Raw genomic sequence first — 22,919 nt, forward strand, 5'->3', positions numbered from 1 at the left:
CTTTCTTTTATGTTTGTATATACATGTACAGTCTTAGTGTTAACCTTATTTTTTGTATCAAAACTTACTCTGTGCAGTTTTAATTATGTGCTACAGGGCCTTTTTTTGGGATGTGCATATTGTATAAAAATTTGGAATGTGATGAATTTACCTAAATAGGTTCACCTGTTCCACCTTAACCCCACTATGTTTAAACATTCATGTCCTTTTCTACAAAAACAACAAGTAACTTCTTACTGTCTTGACATCCAGGTCTTTATGTCTTTAAGACATTCCTGAAGTTTAACTCGTTGGTGTGTGTTATCTGGCTTCATGGACAGATAGAGCTGGGTGTCATCTGCATAGCAGTGTAAATGTATGCTATGTCTTCTAATGATGCTGCCTAAGGGAAGCATGTATAATGTAAACAGAATTGGTCCTAGCACTGAACCCTGTGGAACTCCATAATTAACCTCAGTGTGTGAAGAGGACTCTCCATTTACATGCACAAACTGGAGTCTGTTAGATAGATATGATACAAACCACTGCAGTGCAGTACCTGTAATACCTACAGCATGCTCTAATCGCTCTAATAGGATATTATGGTCGACAGTATCGAACGCTGCACTGAGGTCTAGCAGGACAAGCACAGAGATGAGTCCACTGTCAGAGGCCATAGAAGATCATTTGTAACCTTCACTAAAGCTGTTTCTGTGCTGTGATGAGCTCTGAAACCTGACTGAAACTCTTCAAATAAACCTCTGCAGATGATCTGTTAGCTGTTTGACAACTACTCTTTCAAGGATGTTTGATATGAAAGGAAGGTTGGAGATTGGCCTATAATTAGCTAAGACTGCTGGGTCTAGAGATGCTTTTTGACTACAGCCAGCTTGAAGGCCTGTGGTACATAACTGATTATTAGAGATAGGTTGATCAGAGCTCTGACTGTTTGTCAGCCTGGCTACAGTGCTGAAGAGAAACCTGGGGTTGTTCTTATTTTCTTCAATCAGTGATGAATAGTAAAATGGCTGTTTTTTTCCAGGCTAAATGTTGATCTTCCAAATTAGTGAGATGCCGTTTCTTCTTTAGCAGAGTTATACCAGGGAGATAACTAATGGTTAAATGCTGTATAAACACAGAGAGTGAAAAAATGTTGAGTTAAGTCTATTCAATTCTAGTTTTTGAAACTAGAAGAATGAAGTTTTAAGCCATTAGGCGTCACTTTTGAAACTACATCTATACTTACATACAATCAATCGTATGTCCTATGTGTGTACATGCTTGCATATATTTGTGTTTTCCTGTGTGTAGGGATTTTTTCAATACGATCCTTCAGATGAAATCATCAAGAATTAAAGCGAATAACTGCATTACTTTGCTCAGCTAAAAAAGCAGTCTCCATTAGTTCAAATTAGAGTTGTTTTGGAGGGAAGGCAGATGTGTTAAACCCAGGAAGCTTGTAAATGATCGTGTGAATGAAGACTTCTTATATAAATACTATTTGAGAAAGCTGACTGTAATTATGTTATTAAAACTAAACAATAAAATGTTTCTTACTTTATCTTTAAGATGATACAAAGTTTTTTTTTTTTTAGATATATTATTGTTTTGGTTAATTATTAAAGTAAGCTGAGTGAAAAATTGTCCTATTTTGTGGTATCTTTAGCTTGTTGTGCAGTATTTTTGGATTTCCTTTAGGAAGATTTCCTTTTGTGCATTCAATAAATCACCCTTTAACCATTTTCATCTCTAAAGTAACCCTTTCTTGAGGTTTGTGTTGCTCAGAAATAAAACATGGCAAGATGGTAAAGAATTCTAATTTTGAACATTTTTTAAATTTACTTATAGATGCAGAATCTTTTCCAATAACATGGTCCCTCTGTTGTCACTGTGGTGGCTCACTATTTTCTGTCTGTCTCACTCCTCTTAGCAGTCTCTTTCTCTTCTATTGTATTGTGTGTATGTGTGTGCATGGGGCCTTCCTCTGGTTCCCACCTTCTGCTTCCTTCTGTTTTGCTTCTTGCTGTCACATGAAAAACTTTCCTGTTGGTTCCTTGTTAGCTGATTGATGAAACCCAGACCAAAGAGTGGTCAGCTGTTTTTTGTGTGGGTTTGTGGACTACCTGTCATGTGGAAGCCCAGGATCTTCACAAGTGTTAGTCTTGTATTTGAAATGTGTTTGGAATGTAAATAAGTGCACTGAACTGTCTGACCTGTGGTCTTTGATACAAAATAAATACTTCACATGAGATGCAATAAATTCCATGCAACAACCAGAGGTCATGAGACCAAGTTAAGTAGTAATGCAATGTGAAGTGATAAACTATTAAAATTGGCATAGTGAATGAGATGGTAAGCACATAAAATATGTTATTTATTAGTTCAAAATGTATAGGGATAACCAGAAGTACACTGGTTATCCCCAGCTGATCACGGCATGGCTGCCCCTCCATGACCATGGAACTGGACCATGGATCTGCCAGAGGTTTTTTCCTAACAAAAGGGAGTTTGTTCTTTTCACTGTCACAAAAGGCTCGCCAGAGAATCATTTGATTACTGGGGTACTGCCTTTAGGATCTTTACATTTACCTTAAAATATAAAATTGTTGCAATTTGGTGCTATATAAATAAAATGAAATGATGAACTGTAGTGAAAGAAGCCAACATAACATTATAAACACTGACAGTTGAAATGAATAACACTGTTTATGTCTTCATCATGGCACCTTAGTGGGTGGGATATATACAGGGATAAGGTAAAATTTTTGATGCATAGATGCAGGAAAAATGGTCAAATGTAAGGATCTGTCACGGTTGGACGGTCCTTTCCGGACGACCTTGCTTGTTTTTATTTTTGCGTGTTTCTGTCTTGCTTCTCTCTCTCTCCCCCCGGTTCTCGGGGCTGTTTACGGAAGTGCGCGCCATGGGAAAGGCGTGATCTGGCGACTGTCGTCATCAGGAGTCCCTCCTCGCTGTTGCCGGCCCACCTGCAGCTGATTACCTGACCAGCTGTCGGTAATCGTCAACCTGGCCAGACAGAGGTATTTAACCAGGGCTCGCAGCGACAGTCGACTTGGGATTATTACTCCTAACTGGTATAGTCTGTGCGAGACGTGTGATTGTGGCATTCGGCTAGCATGTGGCTAATTGTGGATGTTTCCTTCTTCCTCTAGGAGAGTCGAGCGGAGAAGCGAGTTGGGGAGCACACACTAACGGAGTTACCGCACTGAACACACTGGGAGCAAAGGACGGGCACTATTGGAAAATTGCACTTTGGAGTGGATTGTCGGGCTTATCTGTCTATTTCACTGTAAATAATCACACTGTTTTGCTGTGTTTCATTGTGGAACAGGGCCGCTTACGGGCTGACCCGGCCAAGGTCAAAGCTGTCGTGGAATGGCCCATTCCCAAGACCCGCAGGGAGTTGCAGAGGTTCATGGGCAGTTGCAGAGGTTCTTGGGCTTCGCCAAGTTCTACTGCCACTTTATCGGGGATTTCAGCAAGGTAGCCCTTCTTCTAACCAACCTCACTTCTCCTAAGTTGTCCTTCCAGTGGTCCTCCGCAGCCCAGCAAGCATTTGATCGACTCAAGCACCTGTTTTCCTTGGCTCTGGTCCTCGTCCAGGCGGACCTCAGTCGGCCATTCATCGTGCAGGTGGACGCGTCCGATTCAGGCATGGGGGCGGTTCTCACCCAACAGGTCGAAGGCAAGCTACATCCCTGTGCCTTCTTCTCCCGTAGGTTGTCGCCAGCTGAGAGAAATTATGATGTGGGTGACCGGGAGTTGCTCGCCATCAAGTTGTCTCTCAAGGAATGGCGGCATTGGCTGGAGGGCACTGAGCAGCCTTTCGTGGTGTGGACGGACCATAAAAACCTGGAGTATCTCTGGGCGGCCAAGCGCTTCAACGTACGACAAGCCAGGTGAGCCTTATTTTTTACTCGTTTCCACTTCTCCATTACTTACAGGCCCGGTTCTAGGAATACTAAGCCCGATGCGTTGTCGCGCCTGCCTGGGGAACCAACCCCCCCTCCTCTCCATCTCTGAGGGAGAGCTGGCTGTCCCCTCTCTCCAGCGCCATCTGAGATGCTGTCGTTGGGTCTGGCGGGCTGCCCGAGCGGCGCTCCTGAGAACAGCTGAGCGGAACAAGGCATTGGCAGATCGCCGTCGCACTCCCGCCCTGGACTATCAGGTCGGCCAGCAGGTGTTGCTCTCCAGCAGACACATTCCCAAAGAAACTGACCCCTCGGTCTCTTGGCCCCTTCGCCATCCAGGAGGTCCTGAACCCAGTGATGGTCCGGCTGGCCCTTCCGTCTGCTACGAAGGTACAAAACGTCTTCTACAAAATGTTTCTCAGATTAGGCCCGTCCGGACCAGCCCTTTGTCCAGGGGCTTAGAGTACGCTTGGGGAGTGTGATTGTGTGTACAATGTCTCTTTATGTCTGTCTCCACGTTGGGTGAGTGTTGAGTAAGTGCATATGAGAGTATGAGGGTGGGAATGGATGTTTGTATCTGTGTGTGCCTATATGTCTGTGTCTATATGTCAGGTTGGGTATCAGACGCCACCTCTCTGGGGACATCTCAGGTCCTCCAAGGTATGGAGGCCTATCTCCCCCACCACTCCCCCTGCCAGTGTCAGACGCCCTCAGACATCGGTGCGTTGGTGGTTCTTTGTGTCCGGGGGTGGGCGCCCGAGTACACACCGGCTCACTCCTGGTGGCTGCTTGTCACCCCTTAACGAGAAGTCTGGGCCCTCCACCTCCCCTCTGATGTGGACATCGGGTCAGCTGGAGGCGCAGTCGAAAGATTGCAGCGGTCCCAGATCAGATGTACACACTGGAACACTTTCCCATGTTGCTTGTCTGTGTTTATTGTGTTATGGTGTGTTGATACCTGTGCATTCCTGTATTATCCTTTTGTGTTGCACATTTCGATGTTTTTTTCCTTGCTACCTAGCCTGACCTGTCTCCCCAATGTGATGTTTGTATTGTATGCACGGTCGGCAAGGTCTGTCATCTCGGTTGTGGGCAAAAGACCTGCAACTGACAAATAAAGGCTATCTCATCTCTCAACTGATTCAGCTCGTTGGTGAATGCAGAGTCAGCGTTGATCGGCGCAGTGTCCCTGGCTTTGTAGTCCGTAATGGTGCGTAGTCCGTGCCACATACTCCCTGTGTTGCCCTGGTGGAAGCGGGACTCCACACGCTCCCGGTACAGACGTTTGGCATCTCTCACCGCGTGTCGCACGCCGTATGAGGCCGCTTTGTAGGTGCTCATATCGCCAGTGGAGAGACCCGCGTTGTAGGTGGGGGTCCTGGCGTTCACTGCAGTGCGGATCGATCTGTCCATCCACTGTTTCTGGTTTGGGAATGTGGTGACTCTCGCAGTGGGGATAATCTCCTCCGCTAGCATATTGACGAAGCATACTGCTACTTCCGTAAACTCGTTGTCGACTGCGCATGCTCTGAGCATGTCCCAGTCGACGTCGTTGAGTGCGTCCTGTAAGGTAGCTTCTGATTGGGCAGTCCACCGTTTCACGTCCCTCGTGGTTACTTCTTCCCTCCATATGTTTTGTTTATACTGGGGAATGAGGAAGATGGCGTTGTGGTCAGACTTCCCAAAAGCCGGGTGTGAGACAGCTTTGTAGCCCTGCTTGTATGGCGTGTAGCAGTGGTCCAAAATTCGATCCCCCCTCAGCGGACACGAGACATGCTGGTAAAATTTTGGCATGACTTGTCCGAGGTTCGCTTTATTAAAGTCTCCTGCTACAATGAGGGCTGCGCCTGGGTCCTTGTTTTGAAACGAACTCAGGACATCATGTAGTTCGGACAAAGCCATACCTGTGTCCGCTTGGGGTGGGATGTAGACCGCCGTGGTGATGACCGAGGTGAACTCATGGGGCAGATAGAAAGGGCGGCACTTAATGCTCAGGAACTCCAGATGTGGCGAGCAGCCGCTGCAGAGAGCAGAAATGCTCCTGGCATCACAGCACTTTCTGTTTACCATGAAACACACTCCTCCACCTTTGGTTTTGACTCTGCCGTTCTGTCCGTGCGGAGTACAAAAAATGAATCCGACAGAGTTACGGCCTGGTCCGACACAGTGGGGGTCAGCCATGTCTCCGTGAAGCACAGAATGTTGCAGTCCCTCATGTCACGTTGGAAGGTGACTCTTGCTCTTAGGTCATCGAGCTTGTTCTCCATGGATTGTATGTTGGCCAGTAGGATACTGGGAAGTGGTGCGCGATGCGCCTGCTGTCTTAGTCTGTTCCTAATGCCAGTGCGTTTCCCCCGGCGCTTCTTTGTTCTACGCCTCGAATGAGCGGCCCGTCCTTTGTTGTTCTCCGCGCCGCGTAGAATCTCTGGTGGCCAGGATGGGTCGGGTTTAAAAGTGTCCAAGATTAGATGTGCAACCTTGTCAACGATGTTTACAAGTGATCTGCGGTTGTAGACTATAAGACTAGAGGATTTTGGAATGTAAACCAGAGCAAAAAATAAGTAAAAAACAAGAAAAGTGGATAGTCGGAGCGGAGCGGTCAGGAAGGTGTCTGGATGTGGCCGCGCCATCTTACTTGGATGGATGATGAACAAGGATCACTCAGAAGTGTTCGTCTATGCTCTGTGTCAGGCGCTTCAGTAGATTACTCGTGCTATTAACAGCAGTTAGTTTTTTCTCCCCAGGACATATCTTAGATATTACTTTAATATTCTTGTCTGCTTGTTTCAGAAAAGTGAAGAGACGGGAATATGTCCATTTCATAAAACAGCCACACGCACCAGGCGAGTCCGACATCTTCCGCTTTAGAATACGACTATGCAGCAAACTGGCGCGAAATGACGCGCATCTGCACTACAGCGATGTTAAAGCGGTAGAGTTTACTTCTACATTTAGAGCAGGTGTCGGCAACCTTTCTGATGACGAGTGCCATCTAAAATTTCCTCAGAAGTCAGTGTGCCATATGACTGCATTAGCAATAAATTTAATAACGCTCTATATTAACAGTTACACACTATATAGAAGAACTTTATAGAATTATATTTGTTCGCAGATGTTGGCAGCTATCAGCGATCAGAAAAGAAAACATTGGTTCAAACACCTGAAAGTCCTGAAAACACATTGTGAATTCTATCTCAAGTTTTTGAATGAAATGCGGTACTGATGCTGTGCTGAGTGGACAGCTCCTGAAGCATTTGAAGTGTCTGAATGTGGAAATTTCAACATCGCTTGAAAAAACTGCCAGCTAGCAACGTCCCTCTCACCAGTAGGTGAAGTTATTTTTAGCCAATTACAAGTTGAATCTGGTAGTTGGGGTTGTTAGCTAAGATACCATCATTAAGAAGTGGCACAACTAACGTGTCTATGCGAGCTAATTTGCGATGTGCACCGCTGGCCCGGCCATTTATTTTTTAATGCACCTTCTCATTTTGACTAGAGACCGGCCCACCAGGTATTAAAGCCACAAAGCCTTTGAATGAAAACGCTGTGGTGACAGGGATGTACACTGTCTTGTTGGTATATATGTATGATATCTATACATTTTACATCAGATAAAAACTTTGGTTGTAAGATTCAGATAATTATTTAATAACAGCGAGACATTTTAAATGAGAATAAGAAAGTATTTCTTTGTGCCCCCCTCTCCCTTTTAATGCCCTACCTGCCCCCCTAGCAAAACTTTGCTAGATCCGCCCCTGCACAGTTACCAGCTGTCAGCTACTTAGAAAAGGATCCTGGTGTTATTTGTCTCTCAGAAACAGTTCATAACTTCAACTCATCCATGTCACCTAAAAGGTAAACCTGTTTCTCCATCACAGCTCTGATGGTTCAGTAAGGACATCTCCTGGTTTCATCTTCATGTTTCCCTCTCACCACATATCCAAACCAACATCATGACCAGCAGCTTTACAGCTGTGGCTCCAGCAAACATCAGCTGATACTAGAAACTAATATTAAATAAAGTCTAACAACAGCTGATCAAGCTTAAACGTGCTGCTGTTGTTTAGCGCGACATCCGCTGGTTTCCTCTTTCTGGCGCAAAGTGGGCGATAAACAAACAAGAGAGCCGATCAGCTGATCATTGATCAGTTTCATGATTGAAGGAGAAACAGGAGAGAATGAGAGGAGAAGAACAGCTGTGCAGCAAACACAGAATAAATCCAGCTTTGTGTCTTTTTCGTTGTAGCTGAAGTCCGGGACAAACTGTTCCTTTTCACCTCAACACGAAACGCGTAATATTTTCTCTGAATACGAGACCATTCCGTTTTTTAGGGGACGGTTGGCAACTCTACTAACTTATGAATAAAATAAAGTTCATGCTAGCTAGCACGCAGTACGAGTTATTGTAACTGACTGTAAATAGTCAGCACAACAAAAATAAAACTACACCTAAACTTTATATCTGGCCCAGATAGACTGCAGGTCATAACTTCTTACCTGAAGTTCAGTTCACCTGACACTCGGACCGGTAGCTGCCTCGGGTCTCTCCTCTTGCCTCCCCTCTTGCCTCCTCTTTCTCTCATCCACCCACTGGCCTCCACCACTTGCTAATGTTACTGAATCTGTGGAAGCTCCGCCACAGCCACCACCAAACAACTGAGTTATTTTTATACACTGGCCAGCATCTGGCCAATCCACCACCTTTGATTGTTTATACCATTACAAAAAATAAATAAAAAATCATCGGCCCACCGAGCAAATGCCCGATGGCCAGTCCAGCTATGGTCGTGCCATCAGTTAACCCTTCGCGTGCCTAGGGTTGCCGACCCCTGATTTAGAAGATAAATTATTGAAATTAAATAATGATATTCAGCGAGTTTATTATTTTAAAATGTAACGCAAGTACATTGTAAGTAACTGTAATTAAAATACCTACAAATGAACAGTAATTAGTTACTCTACTTTTTCAGTGGAAAAGTAATTTAACTACAGTAACACGTTACTTAGTAACGCATTACACCCAACATTATTCTTGGCATTATTCTTAACTCTGAAATATTGTGAACAGCATCAGTGGAAACTAATTTAGAAAACCTTTTATCTGTAAGCTCTTTAGCCCCGAAAAAAAATGCTAAGAACATCCTGCGTATGGCACCAAAAATGTAACATATCTGATGAGTCAAGTCTCTGTAGTAAATGAAATGGTGTATATCAGTGCCCCCTTCTTTCTAATCACTCTAATTGTCTTAATCAACATAAACACACTCTCTCCACTGTTAGGCCCAGCAATAGTAAAGCCCAGGCTTTCTAACTACCCACTCAGATCAAATGACTCCACTGCTACACTGATATGTTGATGGGAATTAGCAGATTTGCAGATTATAATCACACCACGTTTCCTCAGAGGCAGAGCCGGTTTGAGAGGAGCCTTATGGAATAATTGGATAGGCAAATGAGACTGTAGCCATGAACAAGAGGCATTAAAAAGAATTCCCTTGCCGGGGGCTCTGTGCTACCTGGATGTTGAAAGCCTTCAGAACAGGTGATTAGACAGGAGTAGATGTCATTAAAACTCCATTAGCACAAAACCCAGCCCCCAGTGCTCACTGCAACCGCAGACACACACTGGTAATGCAGATCATAAGTGTTTGTGTGTATAAAAAGCCTGTGTGTGTCTGCTGAGTATCTAATGACTCATTTAGGACCCCTACCCCTGGGAAACGTGACAGTAAGGACCCTCTTGCGGCTGGCTCACTAAGTGCCTGCTTATTAATTAAACACAGCTGAGGCTCAGGGGGTAACAGCAATGCTGCATCAGCTTGTCAAGTTTCATTCTACATGTGGGTAAATGAACAGTATCCTCCTGCAAGTGCTGCACAGCCTGCATGCTTTTTGGTTCCATGCATCTGAAATTATGACAAATTCTTGGATGCCCAATAACAACAGATACTGACATGTGGTAAATACAGGACGGCTTCCTTCTAATAGCTGCGTAGGTAAATGTTTGTTGTAAGTTTTGAGTGCAGGAAATCAATAGAGGTGCAGTCCTGGAATACAGATTTCACTCACATCTTGAGAATGAGAGAACTGAAAAAAAAAGTGGCGCTGTGAATGCCAATTATCATTCTACCATTAAAAAAACCCAGCCTGGTAATTTCCCTTCAATGTGTTTTTCTCATTATGAATTCAACTCAAATAAGCCAGGGTAATGAACCCAGTTTATCCTTTTCTAAAACCAAAGTTTTCTCTCCTTGACTCTGACTATATTGCTGAAACTATACACAACAACCAGAGGAAGGCGTGTTGTTCTTTAGTATTGTGTTATTCACATATGCAGAGATTCAGCTTGTGTCTGTCTCACCTCTGTTTGAACTCGTTTATAAGCCTCTGTGTAATGTTCTCGTATGACTTTCCTCTAACGGGTTTTACACAGATGCAATTTCATTTGGTGTAATGCTCCAACTATCGTATTTGTTTGCATTTTGGTGTTAGACTAGAAGACCGTAATGAAAGACTGAACCAGTTGTTTGTGATTTCCATTAAAGTGAATGGAGGAACCCACTGAAGTGAAACCTGAGTTACTCCTACTGCAGTGACACTGCTTTATAACCAACAACCCCTGAAGCTAAAACATTGACACTAAAAATAAAGAAATGGTGTGACCATGTGTAAGAGAGTCTGTTGTCAGTGCTGGGATGGTTCCCTGACAACTCGTTACATCCTTAATGCAGAAAACATCATTCATCAAAACAGACATTCTGAAGTAGCAAAACAAGTTATTTGGAAATTGTATTTCTGCATTACTGACAATGTTTCCATTTCACAAAGACAAAAAAGGAGTAAAATTAGCTGAAATGATCTCAGCAAAGTCTGACTCGTCAATTTGTGAATCATCTGTAATTTAGTTCACATAGCTGTTAAGATATACGGTTACATTAGTACCAGAAGGTGCATCACACTTTCCTGCTGTACATCATTTTAACCAACTATACAGCTATAAAAAATTTCTGTCATGACCTAAAAAAACAAAACAAATACATCAAACGTATGCAGAGACATTACTTTGTAGTCCCCCTCCCCGTCCCCGCCCCATAAGATGTATGTACCTGCTTGAATTTATTTCTTTTTAATATGTACCTTCCCAGTACTTGTATAAAATTGTATGTCATACACTTTGCATTATATTTTGTAGAAGAGAATTTTTCAGCGAAACCTACTTCCAGAAGAAGAAGGAGGCACTTGGAAACAGTTGTTGCTGTGCTTCCTGTCCTGCTCTTAACGAGGCTGGATGACCTCTGAGCATCACTGATTGTAGTGGGAACTAACAAATTGTCTGTCTCTTCTAATCCCCCTCTTCGGCTTCCACATTCATGTTTCTTTCTTTCTTTCTCACAATTCCTTCTTTGCCTCTATCAGATGCTGTCACTACTTAATTATGTTGAAGTGTTTAGTGCCTTGGAGACCTCACTAAGTGAGTGGGAGAAAGTTCACAGTGCCACTTCTTTTCAAGATTACACTCTTTTAGACGCACACAAAATGAAGATGTCACACTTTATACACCTATCGAGGATAAATTCCCTAGTTGAGGAATCCCATTATTTATATCAACTGATGGACCCTTTCATCAACTCTTCATCAGCCCACAAAAGCCTTGTACATGACGAGGCCTGTGGGCTGTACCGACTTTGAGCAGATATTGAACTCCACCAGAGAAATGTGGAAGTTAGTAGATGTGTCAGAGAGGGGAAATCATACGATATTTAATGGTAATGGTGGATTTATATCAGTAAATCTATAGTCTGTGAATTGACTTGACTCTTAGTAAAAACCTCAGTTGTAATTCCATTGCTTGAGAGAACTTTGTATTTGGCACCAGAGGACATAAGAGAATATTAATTTTTATTGTTAAACCCAGAACACCAAAGACATACCCAATGCACAACCATTGTTACTGCTGCGTGCTACAATGTTAGAACGCCGCATGTTTCACTTCTCATGACGTCACTTTTTTATTTGAAAAAGGCACAGCTTTTGATGAGGCAGTCAGCGTGATGCCACACACAGGAGTTTATCCAAGGAGAACAAATATTAATAATTGATAATAGTGAGCGATATTTTCTAAACGTGTCATGTGAACTGAGGGAAGACAGCAGGAAGGAAAGCTCAATACAGAGAGTGCACTTCAACCAAGACCTTACAGTAGGGCGCCCCCTGGTGGACTTTATAGTAGATCTACGAACAAAAAAGTGGATCATCAGAATTTGCTTAACTGATGGAAAAACCTGCAGTACAAATGATCGTAGCCCACTCACAACATCTTTGCCAGGAACACAGCAGGGACACACTCCATGACTGTAGTAACTGAATACACACAACACAATGAAGCGTTAGCGTGCCACTGACTGTTTTTAATGACCTGTTGCCTTTGATTAGTTTTTTGTATGACTGTGTGCTTATGCTGATGTCCTCAGTGTTCTAAACGTTCATAGAAACCAGTTCTTTGCTTGATATGAAATACTAAGATGTGTAAATACTTGTGCTATTGTGTACTTCACACACATGGAGAAATGCCAAAACTGCCTTTCATTGTTCTAGTAACAGTGACAATAAAAAAGCTATTCTATGCTATTCTATTCTAAGGTGTGTGTGATGCTAATGCTAATGCAAGCACATTGTTTTCTTTGTGTGTTTCCAGTGTAAGACCATGCTGATGGTTATAGTGTACCTATTCTGTTGTCAGTGGCCTTTGGAATGGAAATAGATGCAACGCTCTCGTACCAAATATTCAGAGGTAGGCAGCTGGGTGTTTAAATTATTCAACAAGCCACATGAAAATGTTCATGTTTACCCAATGTAAATAATGCATTGTAAATTTCTATTAAAATTCAGTCTGTAGACTACGGTTAACTTCTGTTTTTTAATTATAGCTATACATAAACAGACACATAGATTTATCTTTTCCTGACTGTATTTGCTGATGTTCTTTAAAAGCAGTGACTGCTTTTAAGTGCACAGTGGCACATAAATTATTGCGTGTCATTGTGTCTCATCTCACCCCAAACATTTGCCGGAGGTCAGGGTCCCGGAAGCGGAAAGGGATGTTAGAGACGTGTAACCTCTTGGGTTGCTGCTTCTCTAATGAATCGCTGGGCTGCAGGTGGAGCTGCTGCGAACCCTCGGTCTGTGCCACGTCCTCTGGATGCTGCAAAGAAAACACACAACATTCCACAAATTAGCCACATTTGTTTGCCAGTAAATATACTGCTATATAAACAAAATGTAATTAAATTAAAAAATAGGACTGATGTTAGAGGTAAGACTGCTAAACCTTTGTAGACTCAACAATCTGCATTAAAACAAACAGATCCTTTCTAATATGCAGTGACAGCTTGAGATGCTCTGGGACGTTGAAGGAAGGTCTTTAAAATGACTTTTAAAAAGAATTTCAAAGGATGTCTGTGAAGGTTCTCAGTCATCCAGGTCATCGTAGTCAAAGGAGCTTGCAAAGAAAAGCGTCTGGACTTCTTTAAGTTACTTGAAGACGTTTCACCTCTCATCCGAGAAGCTTCTTCAGTTCTAAGGTCAAATGGTGGAGAGTCCCAAGCACGACATCCTAGTGCATTTCAGACCCAGCAACACGCTCAGACAAAAACTGGTTCACCCGAAAGACAAAACGCCAAAACACAGACTTAACAATGTGGTGTTTGCTGTACAGTGCAGCGAGGAATGCCCAGACCTCTACATTGGAGAGACTAAACAGCCACTTCACAAGCGCATGGCACAACACAGAAGAGCCACATCCACAGGACAAGACTCAGCAGTCCATCTGCATCTTAAGGATAAAGGACACTCTTTCGAGGATGCCAATGTTCACATTTTGGACAGAGAGGACAGATGGTTTGAAAGAGGAGTGAAAGAAGCATCTATGTCCACTGTGAGCGACCATCTTTGAACAGAGACGGTGGTTTACGACACCAACTCTCTGCCATCTATAATCCAGTTTTGAGATCCCTTCCCAGACGCCTTAACGCCCACTCACATCCTGGGCCATCTGACCGCAGGAATTCGCATGATAAGGTGGGGCCAGGTTTCACAATGAACTCAAGCGTATAAAGTATAAAGCACCTTGATGCAACTGTTGTTGTGATTTGGCACTATGTAAATAACTGAATGGGATTATGTAGTATTTATCTGCTGTCACTGAGCACTCAGACTGCATTTCCACTACAGAGGACAAGTTCCATATTATCTAGTTACACGGAGGGTGAGACAACACCAGCTCTCTGTCAGTGTGTGTTAGTTTTGGAGAGGAACAGACAGGAAAATGCAGTGTTATATTTGTAAAACAAAAGCTCCAGACCACTAACAAGGTGCATTTCTGCAGGTCAGCAGGGCAAAAAAGTCACACACAAAAAATCCCGAGTGCCTGCACCACACTGAACAAGAGGATGCTGCTAAAAACGAAACTACATTAAACTGTATCACAAGCATTAGACAGATTAACATTAATTTGGAAATTTATATTCAACTTAATGTAAAGAGCTGTTATCAGTTCAATAAGGAGAGATCATTAGAAGGAATTAAACATTCTTTCTAACAACAGCAGGAGCCCTGAGTAACATGGCGGAGATGGGGAGGAGGCACAAAAGCATCTGTGATGGAGAATGTTAGACGAGCACATGGAGAAGAGAAGAAGATGACCGGACTAGACCAGTCATGTCACAGCGAGCATGGGAAAGTGGAAGCAAGTTTTGATTAGCCAACAGACACTTGGGAAACAGACAGTGACTACATGTTTTACATGCATACACATAAGCTTCATCCTTTTTTTTTTTTTTCTTCTAAATGACATCAGAAACAGCAGTATGCGACATTACGTGATGGCAGAGCTTCAGTTCATCCTTTGTCATTTTTTTTTTTTTTTTTTTTTTTAATAAATAGGACAGGGGGAATGAATGAGAGAAAGAGGGGGAGAGAAAGAAAGAAAACCAAAGGGGAGAAGAGACGGTGAGAAGGGGGGGGAAGAGAGAGAAAAAAAAAAAAAAAGAACTCCTGGGTCACCTGTATGGAGAAAAAAAACAAACAAACAAAAAAAACAAACAGAGGAGACAGCAAACAACAAAGAGTAACATAATAATAGAGAAAACAAAGCACCATCACAATAAACTAGCTAGTCATAGATATCAGTATTTACTAAATAATAAACGATATTGTGCAGCACGCAAGATAGACAGCGCACAGTGTGCTTTGAGGCAGCAGCCAAGAAAGCTTTAGTCCGCGTCTGTGAATACCCATGTGTGCATACCTGTGTGGATCAGCATGCTTGCATTCCAAAGGTTTCTCCATGTAATGATCTGCTAGGGAGTGTGGGGGGGCCACAGCCCCGTCCTCCAGGGTGTGAAGCGGGTATGGAGGAGATCAAAACTCCAGACATCCAGAGGCCCCCAGAACACAAGAGACCATGGAAGACCAACAGAGGGGCAGCCGCGCCACTGTCCCAGTAAGAGCTGAGGAGAGTCCCAGATGAGGGCTCGCCCAGCAGCCGCGGAGCAGAAGTCAGGGGGAGTTGCAGTGACGCGCCCGTGAGCTCCGCCGGCCCCCAGCTGTGCCTGAGTGACCGAGCCCCAGGCCGAGAGGCCGGGGGCACCCCACCTCCAAAGGGGCCCGAGCGAGCCCCAGGCCCCAGGCCCCGACAAGCGGCCGCCAAGGAGTGAGCCGGTGTGTACCACATAAGCTTCATCCTTCATCCTAAATATGTCACGGTCCGTGGAGATAGACCGTGTGGGAATGTGTGTGTTGGACCCAGACGCGAACACAAGCGAAGATGCAGGAGTGGATTAAACAAAAGCGAGCCTTTTATTATGGCTGATAACAGAACAAACCAGAGCGAGGGCAGTATAAGGGTAATAGTTCAAACAGAAAACCTAAACTGGACATAAACTAAGAAAAAGCTATGGCTGGAGATACGGAACACAGGGGGTGGTAACACAGACGACGCGACACAGACTACATGAAACACAGAGACTAAATACACAAGAGGGATGATCAGGGGAAGTGGCCACACATGGGAACACAGCTGACACAGATAAACATAACAAGACATGGCAGGAGTAAACAACACTGACGGGAGACTGTCAAAGTAAAACAGGAAGTACACAGGTGCAAACAGGAGGAGAGAGAGAGCACGGGCATAGTGGGCTGGGGAAACATGGAATGAAACAAGGAGGGGAGATGAGGGCTCACAGATACATAGAGGGGCACACAGGGGATAAAAGTCACAAGGGGAAGTCAAATAAGGAACACCACAACAGGACAACTTAGGAAACATGGCCTAAATAAGGAACGAAATACAAAAATACAAGGAACTAAGAATACTGGGCCCACATGGCCCAGGACCATGACAAAATAACATTATCCTCATTTGAACCGTCTTTTCTTTTTTCCCCATGATGTATTTTTTCATATGAAGAATGTGGACATGGATGACATTTCCATAAGTAATTATAAACTTAAGCTTTGGCGTCTCCAAACTGATAATATACGAAGTTCAAAACTTGTAGTGTTATGTGTAGATTAGAAATTTAGAAAAAAAGATACAAACATAAATAAAAAACAGAAATCACCCAATCTTACACAACAGTGAAGATGTCTCTCAAACTGCTGACCAGTGTTGGGTAAGTTACTTTAAAAAAGTAATTAATTCCTAATTACATATTACTTACTCAATATTGTATTTAAAATACTTATCTAATTACTGTGTCAGAAAAGTAACTTAATTACTAAATAAGTAATTTAACTAAATACTTCAAATTCCTATAAACCTTGAGTGGGCGAACAATAGAAATTAAACTCTTTAAATAATAAATAATTGTTTTAAAAGACAGAGACTCAGTACGCAGCGGTAGCATCTCTTCCACAATGTAGCCTGCAGTCATTTTTTAAGCTCACCTTCAGACGCTTTCTGTGCTGCTGAAGTAAAACCAGGTTTTGCTGCTTAGCGGGAGTTGCCGCGGTGTTATCCATGGATGATGAACAAGGATCGCTCAGAAGTGTTCGTCTATGCTCTGTGTCAGGCGCTTCAGTAGATTACTCGTGCTATTAATAGCAATAGTTTTTTCTCCCCAGGACATAGCTTACATATTACTTTAATATTCTTGTCTGCTTGTTTCAGAAATGACGCGCACCTATTTTTATTAAATATTTTAAAAAGGAATGGACTTCATATTTAGACTTTAATGACACTCCCGGAATATCTGCTTCTGTTCTATGGGAAGCAGGTAAAGCTGTGATGAGAGGTAAAATAATTTCTTTCTCATCACACAAAAAGAAAGAAGAAAACAAAAATATTCAGGAATTAGAAAAAACCATCAAATCACTAGAAGAAGCCTACGCGTGCAACCAAGATCAGGAAACATTGAACAAAATATGCAAAACAAAACTAGAATTAAATGAAATTATTAATAAAAAAACACAATTCCTTATACAAAGACTACGCTTGCAGAATTTTGAACACAGTAACAAATCAGGTCGATTTCTAGCTAACCAGCTAAAAATAAATAAAGAAAAAACCACTATATGTGCTGCTAAAGATTTATCGGGGAACACAATATATGATCCTGGAAGAATAAACAACATTTTTAGGGATTTCTATGAAACTTTATACTCACCACAAATAAACCCATCTAAAAATGAAATTGATCTGTTTCTTGACAACGTAACTCTTCCAAAATTACTAGACAGTCAAGCAATGGAACTGGATTCACCACTGACGCCAAGTGAACTCCAGGAAGCCCTGATAAGTATGCCCAATAATAAGGCTCCAGGTCCAGACGGCTTCCCTGCAGAATTCTACAAAGAATTCTGGACAATTTTGGCACCAGTATTCCACAGCATGTTGCAGGAAATCGAGGAAAAGGGCAGACTACCACCAAATATGAATTCTGCCAACATTAGTCTCCTGCTAAAACCAGGCAAAGACCCTTTATTTCCCTCAAGCTATCTGGTCCAAGCCTGCATATTTAGAAACAGTCTATGAAAATGCTCCTATCTCTGTAACTGCTCCTTCTGAGCCAAGAATTACAGACTCCGAGTTTGCTATGCCTGGATCCATCTGTACAATCACTGTTTTAAAAACTGCTAATTCTAACTTGAGCAACTTAAGTACAGCAGAGTTGCTAAAACCAGTCCGCCAAAAGTCTTTGTTTGCTAAAACTGTGTTTGGCTCCACTAACTTGGTTTTCCCAGTGTCCGTTACTGCTCCTGAGCTCAGCTCTCCAACTCCAGTACCTGTTCCAAGGGCAGCACGGGCCCAGCTTTCCCTTGCACCCGTATCAGTTCCTCGGGTGAGGGTGGCTGAGGTCCAGCTGGTCCCTGCTTCTGTCCCCAGCCTGGCAGAGGCTCCGTTCATCCCGGCACCCGTACCTGCTCCTCGGGTGGGGTTGATGGACACCCAGCCTCAGCCAGTTGAGGACAGCGTTGTGCTGATAAAGCTTGGACAGACTGTTTGCACTGCACAACCCCAACAGTTGCGTCTCAAGCCAGCTGCGTGCCCTGTGCAGCTACAGTTAGCGTCCGCTGAGCCAGAGGTCTCCGCACCTGCTTGCTCTGCATCTGTTCTCGCTGGGGGTTCAGGAGAACCTCTCCAGCCGCTCCACGTCTCCTCTGGGGGTTCAGGAGAACTGCTCCAGCCGCTCCACGTCTCTGCTCGGGGTTCAGGAGAACCGCTCCAGCCGCTCCTCGTCTCCTCTGGGGGTTCAGGAGAACCGCTCCAGCCGCTCCTCGTCTCTGCTGGGGGTTCAAGAGAACCGCGCCAGCACCTCCTCGTCTCTGCTGGCGGCTCGGGTCAGCCCGGCCAGCACCTCCTCGTCTCTGCTGGAGGGTGTAAGACGCCTCCGTCTGGTCCTGCCTCCATCTGGTCCTGCCTCCATCTGGTCCTGCCTCGCTTGGTCCTGCCTTTCCTGGTTCTGTGCCCACCAAGCGTCGACCAGTACACCCGACGCTTGAGAGCCGCCGCCATCTTCCACGCGGCTGGCCTCCGGACCCGCTCTGCCGCCACTGCCACTTTTCACGTGGCCAGCACCCGGAACAGCTGAACTGAACTTTTGTGGTGCCGACCTTCTGTTCTCTATGGACACTGCTTCCCTGCATTCGAGCTGTTTTTGTTTTTCACTGTTTTTGTGTATTTCTGGGCTCAGTTTTGGACTCTTGCTCCTTGTGTTTTGTTTGGTTTGTTTTGGTATTTATGTGCATGTCTCCCTCAGTTCAGTGTTGCCCTGTCAATGTCCCCTCCCCGAACCTGTGTGCCTTTCTGTGTTCCCTCGGTCCTTAGTTTAGTTTTGCCAGTTTAGTTCTGTTTCTTTGTGAAGCCTGAAATAAAGCAGTTATTTTGAGTTCAGCTCCTGTCTCCGTGAGTTTTGTGTTTGGGTCCTCATCCACCTCCACACAGCTAGTTTGTGACAGTCAATGTCACCAGGGCCTCGGTCTCCTGGTGACATTGTGATATATATTTGTGTGTCATCTGCATAGCTGTGATAGTTTATTTTGTTGTTGTTTATAATCTGTGCCAGTGGGAGCATGTAAATGTTAAACAGAAGGGGTCCCAAGATGGAGCCTTGGGGAACTCCACATGTGATACTTGTCTGCTCGGATGTGAAGTTACCTATTGATACAAAGTATTTCCTGTTTTCTAAGTATGATTTGAACCAGTTTAGTACAGTTCCTGAAAGACCTGTCCAGTTCTCCAGTCGTTTGAGTAATATGTTGTGGTCAACATTATCAAATGCTGCACTGAGATCCAGTAAAACTAGGACTGACATTTTTCCACTGTCTGTGTTCAGACATATGTCATTAAACACTTTGGTCAGAGCGGTTTCAGTGCTGTGGTTCTGTCTAAAACCTGACTGGAAGGCATCGTAGCAATTATTCTGTTTTAAGAAGTAACTGAGCTGTAGAGAAACTGCTTTTTCAATGATCTTACTTAAAAATGGGAGATTTGAGATCGGCCTGTAGTTGTTCATTTGTGTCTTGTCAAACTTGTCCTTTTTCAGTACAGGTTTTATTACAGCAGTTTTTAGTGGTTCTGGAAACACACCTGACATTAAAGAAAAGCTGACGATCTGTAACAGGTCTGACTCCAAAGTCTTTGAGACCTTTTTGAAAAAACGTGTTGGCAGGACATCTAAACAGCAGGAGGAGGAGTTCAGTTGACCTAAGATGTCCTCCAGGTCTTTGCTGTTAATAGGGTGAAACTGTTTCATGGTGTTTAAACAGTTTTTTGGTGGACACAGTACATATCCTGGATCTGCTGTTGATGTACCAATTGCTTGTCTAATTTTTTGGATTTTTTCAGTGAAGAATTTGGAAAAGTCATTGCAGGCCATGGTTGAATGAAGTTCAGCTGCCACTGGCACAGGAGGGTTTGTTAGCCTGTCAACTGTAGAAAATAAGACCCGAGCATTATGGCTGTTTTTAGTGATGATGTCAGAGAAGTAGGACCTCCTTGCATTCCTCAGCTGTAAATTATAATTGTGAAGTTTCTCTTTATAAATGTCATAATGAACCTGGAGGTTTGTTTTTCTCCATCTGCGCTCAGCTTTCCTACACTCTCTTTTTTCATTTTTCACCAGTGTGGAGTTTCTCCATGGAGACTTTTTCCTTCCAGAGATAACCTTCACCTTAATGGGAGCAATAGTGTCCATAACATTTAACATGTTAGCATTGAAGCTATTGACGAGCTCATTGACTGACCCTCTGGGCAGGTCAGGTGTTAATGGGAAGACCTGGTTAAAGATCTCACTACTGTCTTCAGTTATACACCGTTTTGTGATCACTGCTGTTGATATATTTGTGTGGGCTGAGATTTTACTTTCAAAGAAAACACAGTAATGATCAGATAAGCCCACATCAGACACAGTAATGTTTGAAATGCTCAGGCTCTTGGAGATCAGTAGGTCGAGAGTGTGTCCTCTATTATGTGTGGCCTCTGTTACATGCTGAGTCAGCCCAAAGTTGCCCAGAGTGTTACTCAGGTCTTTAGTCCCTTTGTCCTGAGGGTTGTCCACATGAATGTTAAAATCCCCAACAATAATTACACAGTCGAAATCAACACAGATCACAGACAGCAGTTCACTGAGGTCATTAAAAAAGTCTGTGCAGTATTTGGGAGGTCTGTAAACATTAAGAAACACAACTTTGGATGGGGCCTTCAGCTGTAAAGCCACATATTCAAAAGACTGAAAACTTCCAGGAGATAGCTGCTTACATTGAAATGATTCATTAAATAAGACAGCAACCCCTCCTCCTCTCCTGCTCACCCTGGCCTCACTGATAAAACTGTAGTTAGGAGGGGTCGTCTCGATGAGAACAGCTCCACTGTTACTTTGGTCCAACCAAGTTTCATTTAAAAACATAAAATCAAGGCTGTGCTCAGTGATTAAATCATTAATTAAAAATGTTTTCCCAGCTAAAGATCTAACGTTTAATAAAGCCAACTTAAGTGTTTTAGAGGTATTATTTGCCCCCTCTTGTTTGGGAGCAGTCTGTGGCACACAGGGTATGTTTACTATGTTTAAAGATCTTTTAGAGTGCAGCTCTCTGTGTTTTGACCAGGCCACATGTCTCCTGTCACCTAAAAGTACAGAAATTTTAAAACCTTCTAGTAAACAGGGTCCCAGCTTCTCCTGGGAAAAGTCACCACTGCCATAATCCTCGCAGCCCGGACCCTCCACACATCACACATCAGACTGCGGAGACAGGGCATGAAGAGGAACTAAGGGGGGCGAGGCTGTGCAATGTGACTTCGATTGCTCTGTTGAGGGTGGGGCTTGATAGCGAACCTTTGGCCGCTCTGGTGGGGGGTTTATGGGGGACAAAAAGGGATTGGGCCGGGGGGTAGATCTGAGCCCAGCACTGACCCGCTCCATCATCTCCTCAGTGAATTTCAGGTGTGGGGAGGAGGGAGAAAGGGAGGGGGAGGAGGGTCAAATCAAATCAAATCAAATCAAATCACTTTTATTGTCACATCACATGTGCAGGTACATTGGTACAGCACATGTGAGTGAAATTCTTGTGTGCGAGCTTCACAAGCAACAGAGTTGTGCAAAATACAATAATGTAAACAAGCAAAATACAAGAATGGCTACAACTGAAACTAATAAATATATGTACAATATATAATAGTATATGCATTTCTGGATGTGTATACTAAATATTTTTCTACGTGTGTGTGTGTGTGTGTGTGTGTACACATATTTTACAAATTAAATAGAGTAAACAATGAATAGAATATATAAAATAAATAAAATAAAATATACAGAGTGAGACATGTGCAAAACAGTGGCATTACTGTACAGTATGGAGTGCATAATGTTAAAGTTCCAGTAGTGAAGCTGAGGTGTTCAGCAGCTCTCAATGGCACAGTGATAGAAGGTCCTGAGGATGCGGGGGCTCATGCCGAATCTTTTCAGTCTCCTGAGAAAGAAGAGGTGCTGCTGCGCCTTCTTCACTGTTTTGTTTGTGTGTACTGACCACGTAAGATCCTCAGCCAGATGTACACCAAGGAACCGGAAGCTGCTCACTCTCTCCACAGCAGCGCCGTTGATGGTGATGGGGGTGTGTACTTCTCTGCACCTCCGGAAGTCCACTATCAACTCCTTTGTCTTTGCGACGTTGAGGGTGAGATGGTTGTCTTGACACCAGTGGGCAGGGCGCTGACCTCCTCCCTGTAAGCCGTCTCATCACTGTTGGTGATAAGACCCACCACTGTAGTGTCGTCCGCAAACTTCACAATGATGTTGGAGCTGTTAGTGGCTGTGCAGTCGTAGGTATAGAGTGAGTACAGGAGAGGGCTCAGTACACACCCCTGTGGAGCACCAGTGTTCAGTGTGACGGGGGATGAGGTGATGCTGCCCAGTCTGACCACTTGGCGTCTGTCAGACAGGAAGCTAAGGATCCAGCTGCAGAGGGAGCTGCTCAGTCCTAGATCCTGCAGTTTCCTGTCCAGCTTCGAGG

At 43.8% G+C, this 22,919-nt stretch overlaps 1 protein-coding gene across 3 annotated transcripts in view; it reads right to left on the bottom strand.

The window, feature by feature from the left end:
• Positions 1–22,919, bottom strand: part of rbfox3a (RNA binding fox-1 homolog 3a) — a 180,208-nt gene that overhangs the window by 67,878 nt on the left and 89,411 nt on the right. For all 3 annotated transcript variants that reach the window (XM_085415427.1, XM_085415429.1, XM_085415428.1), the window contains exon 3: positions 12,967–13,113. In XM_085415427.1, the coding sequence (XP_085271553.1) occupies positions 12,967–13,113 (147 nt within the window). The remainder of the gene's footprint in view (positions 1–12,966; positions 13,114–22,919) is intronic.

Source organism: Rhamphochromis longiceps, linkage group LG8 (assembly GCF_057381845.1).
Source record: "Rhamphochromis longiceps isolate RC_006_pf linkage group LG8, R_longiceps_female_GT1.1, whole genome shotgun sequence".
Taxonomy (NCBI): Eukaryota; Metazoa; Chordata; class Actinopteri; order Cichliformes; family Cichlidae; genus Rhamphochromis; species Rhamphochromis longiceps.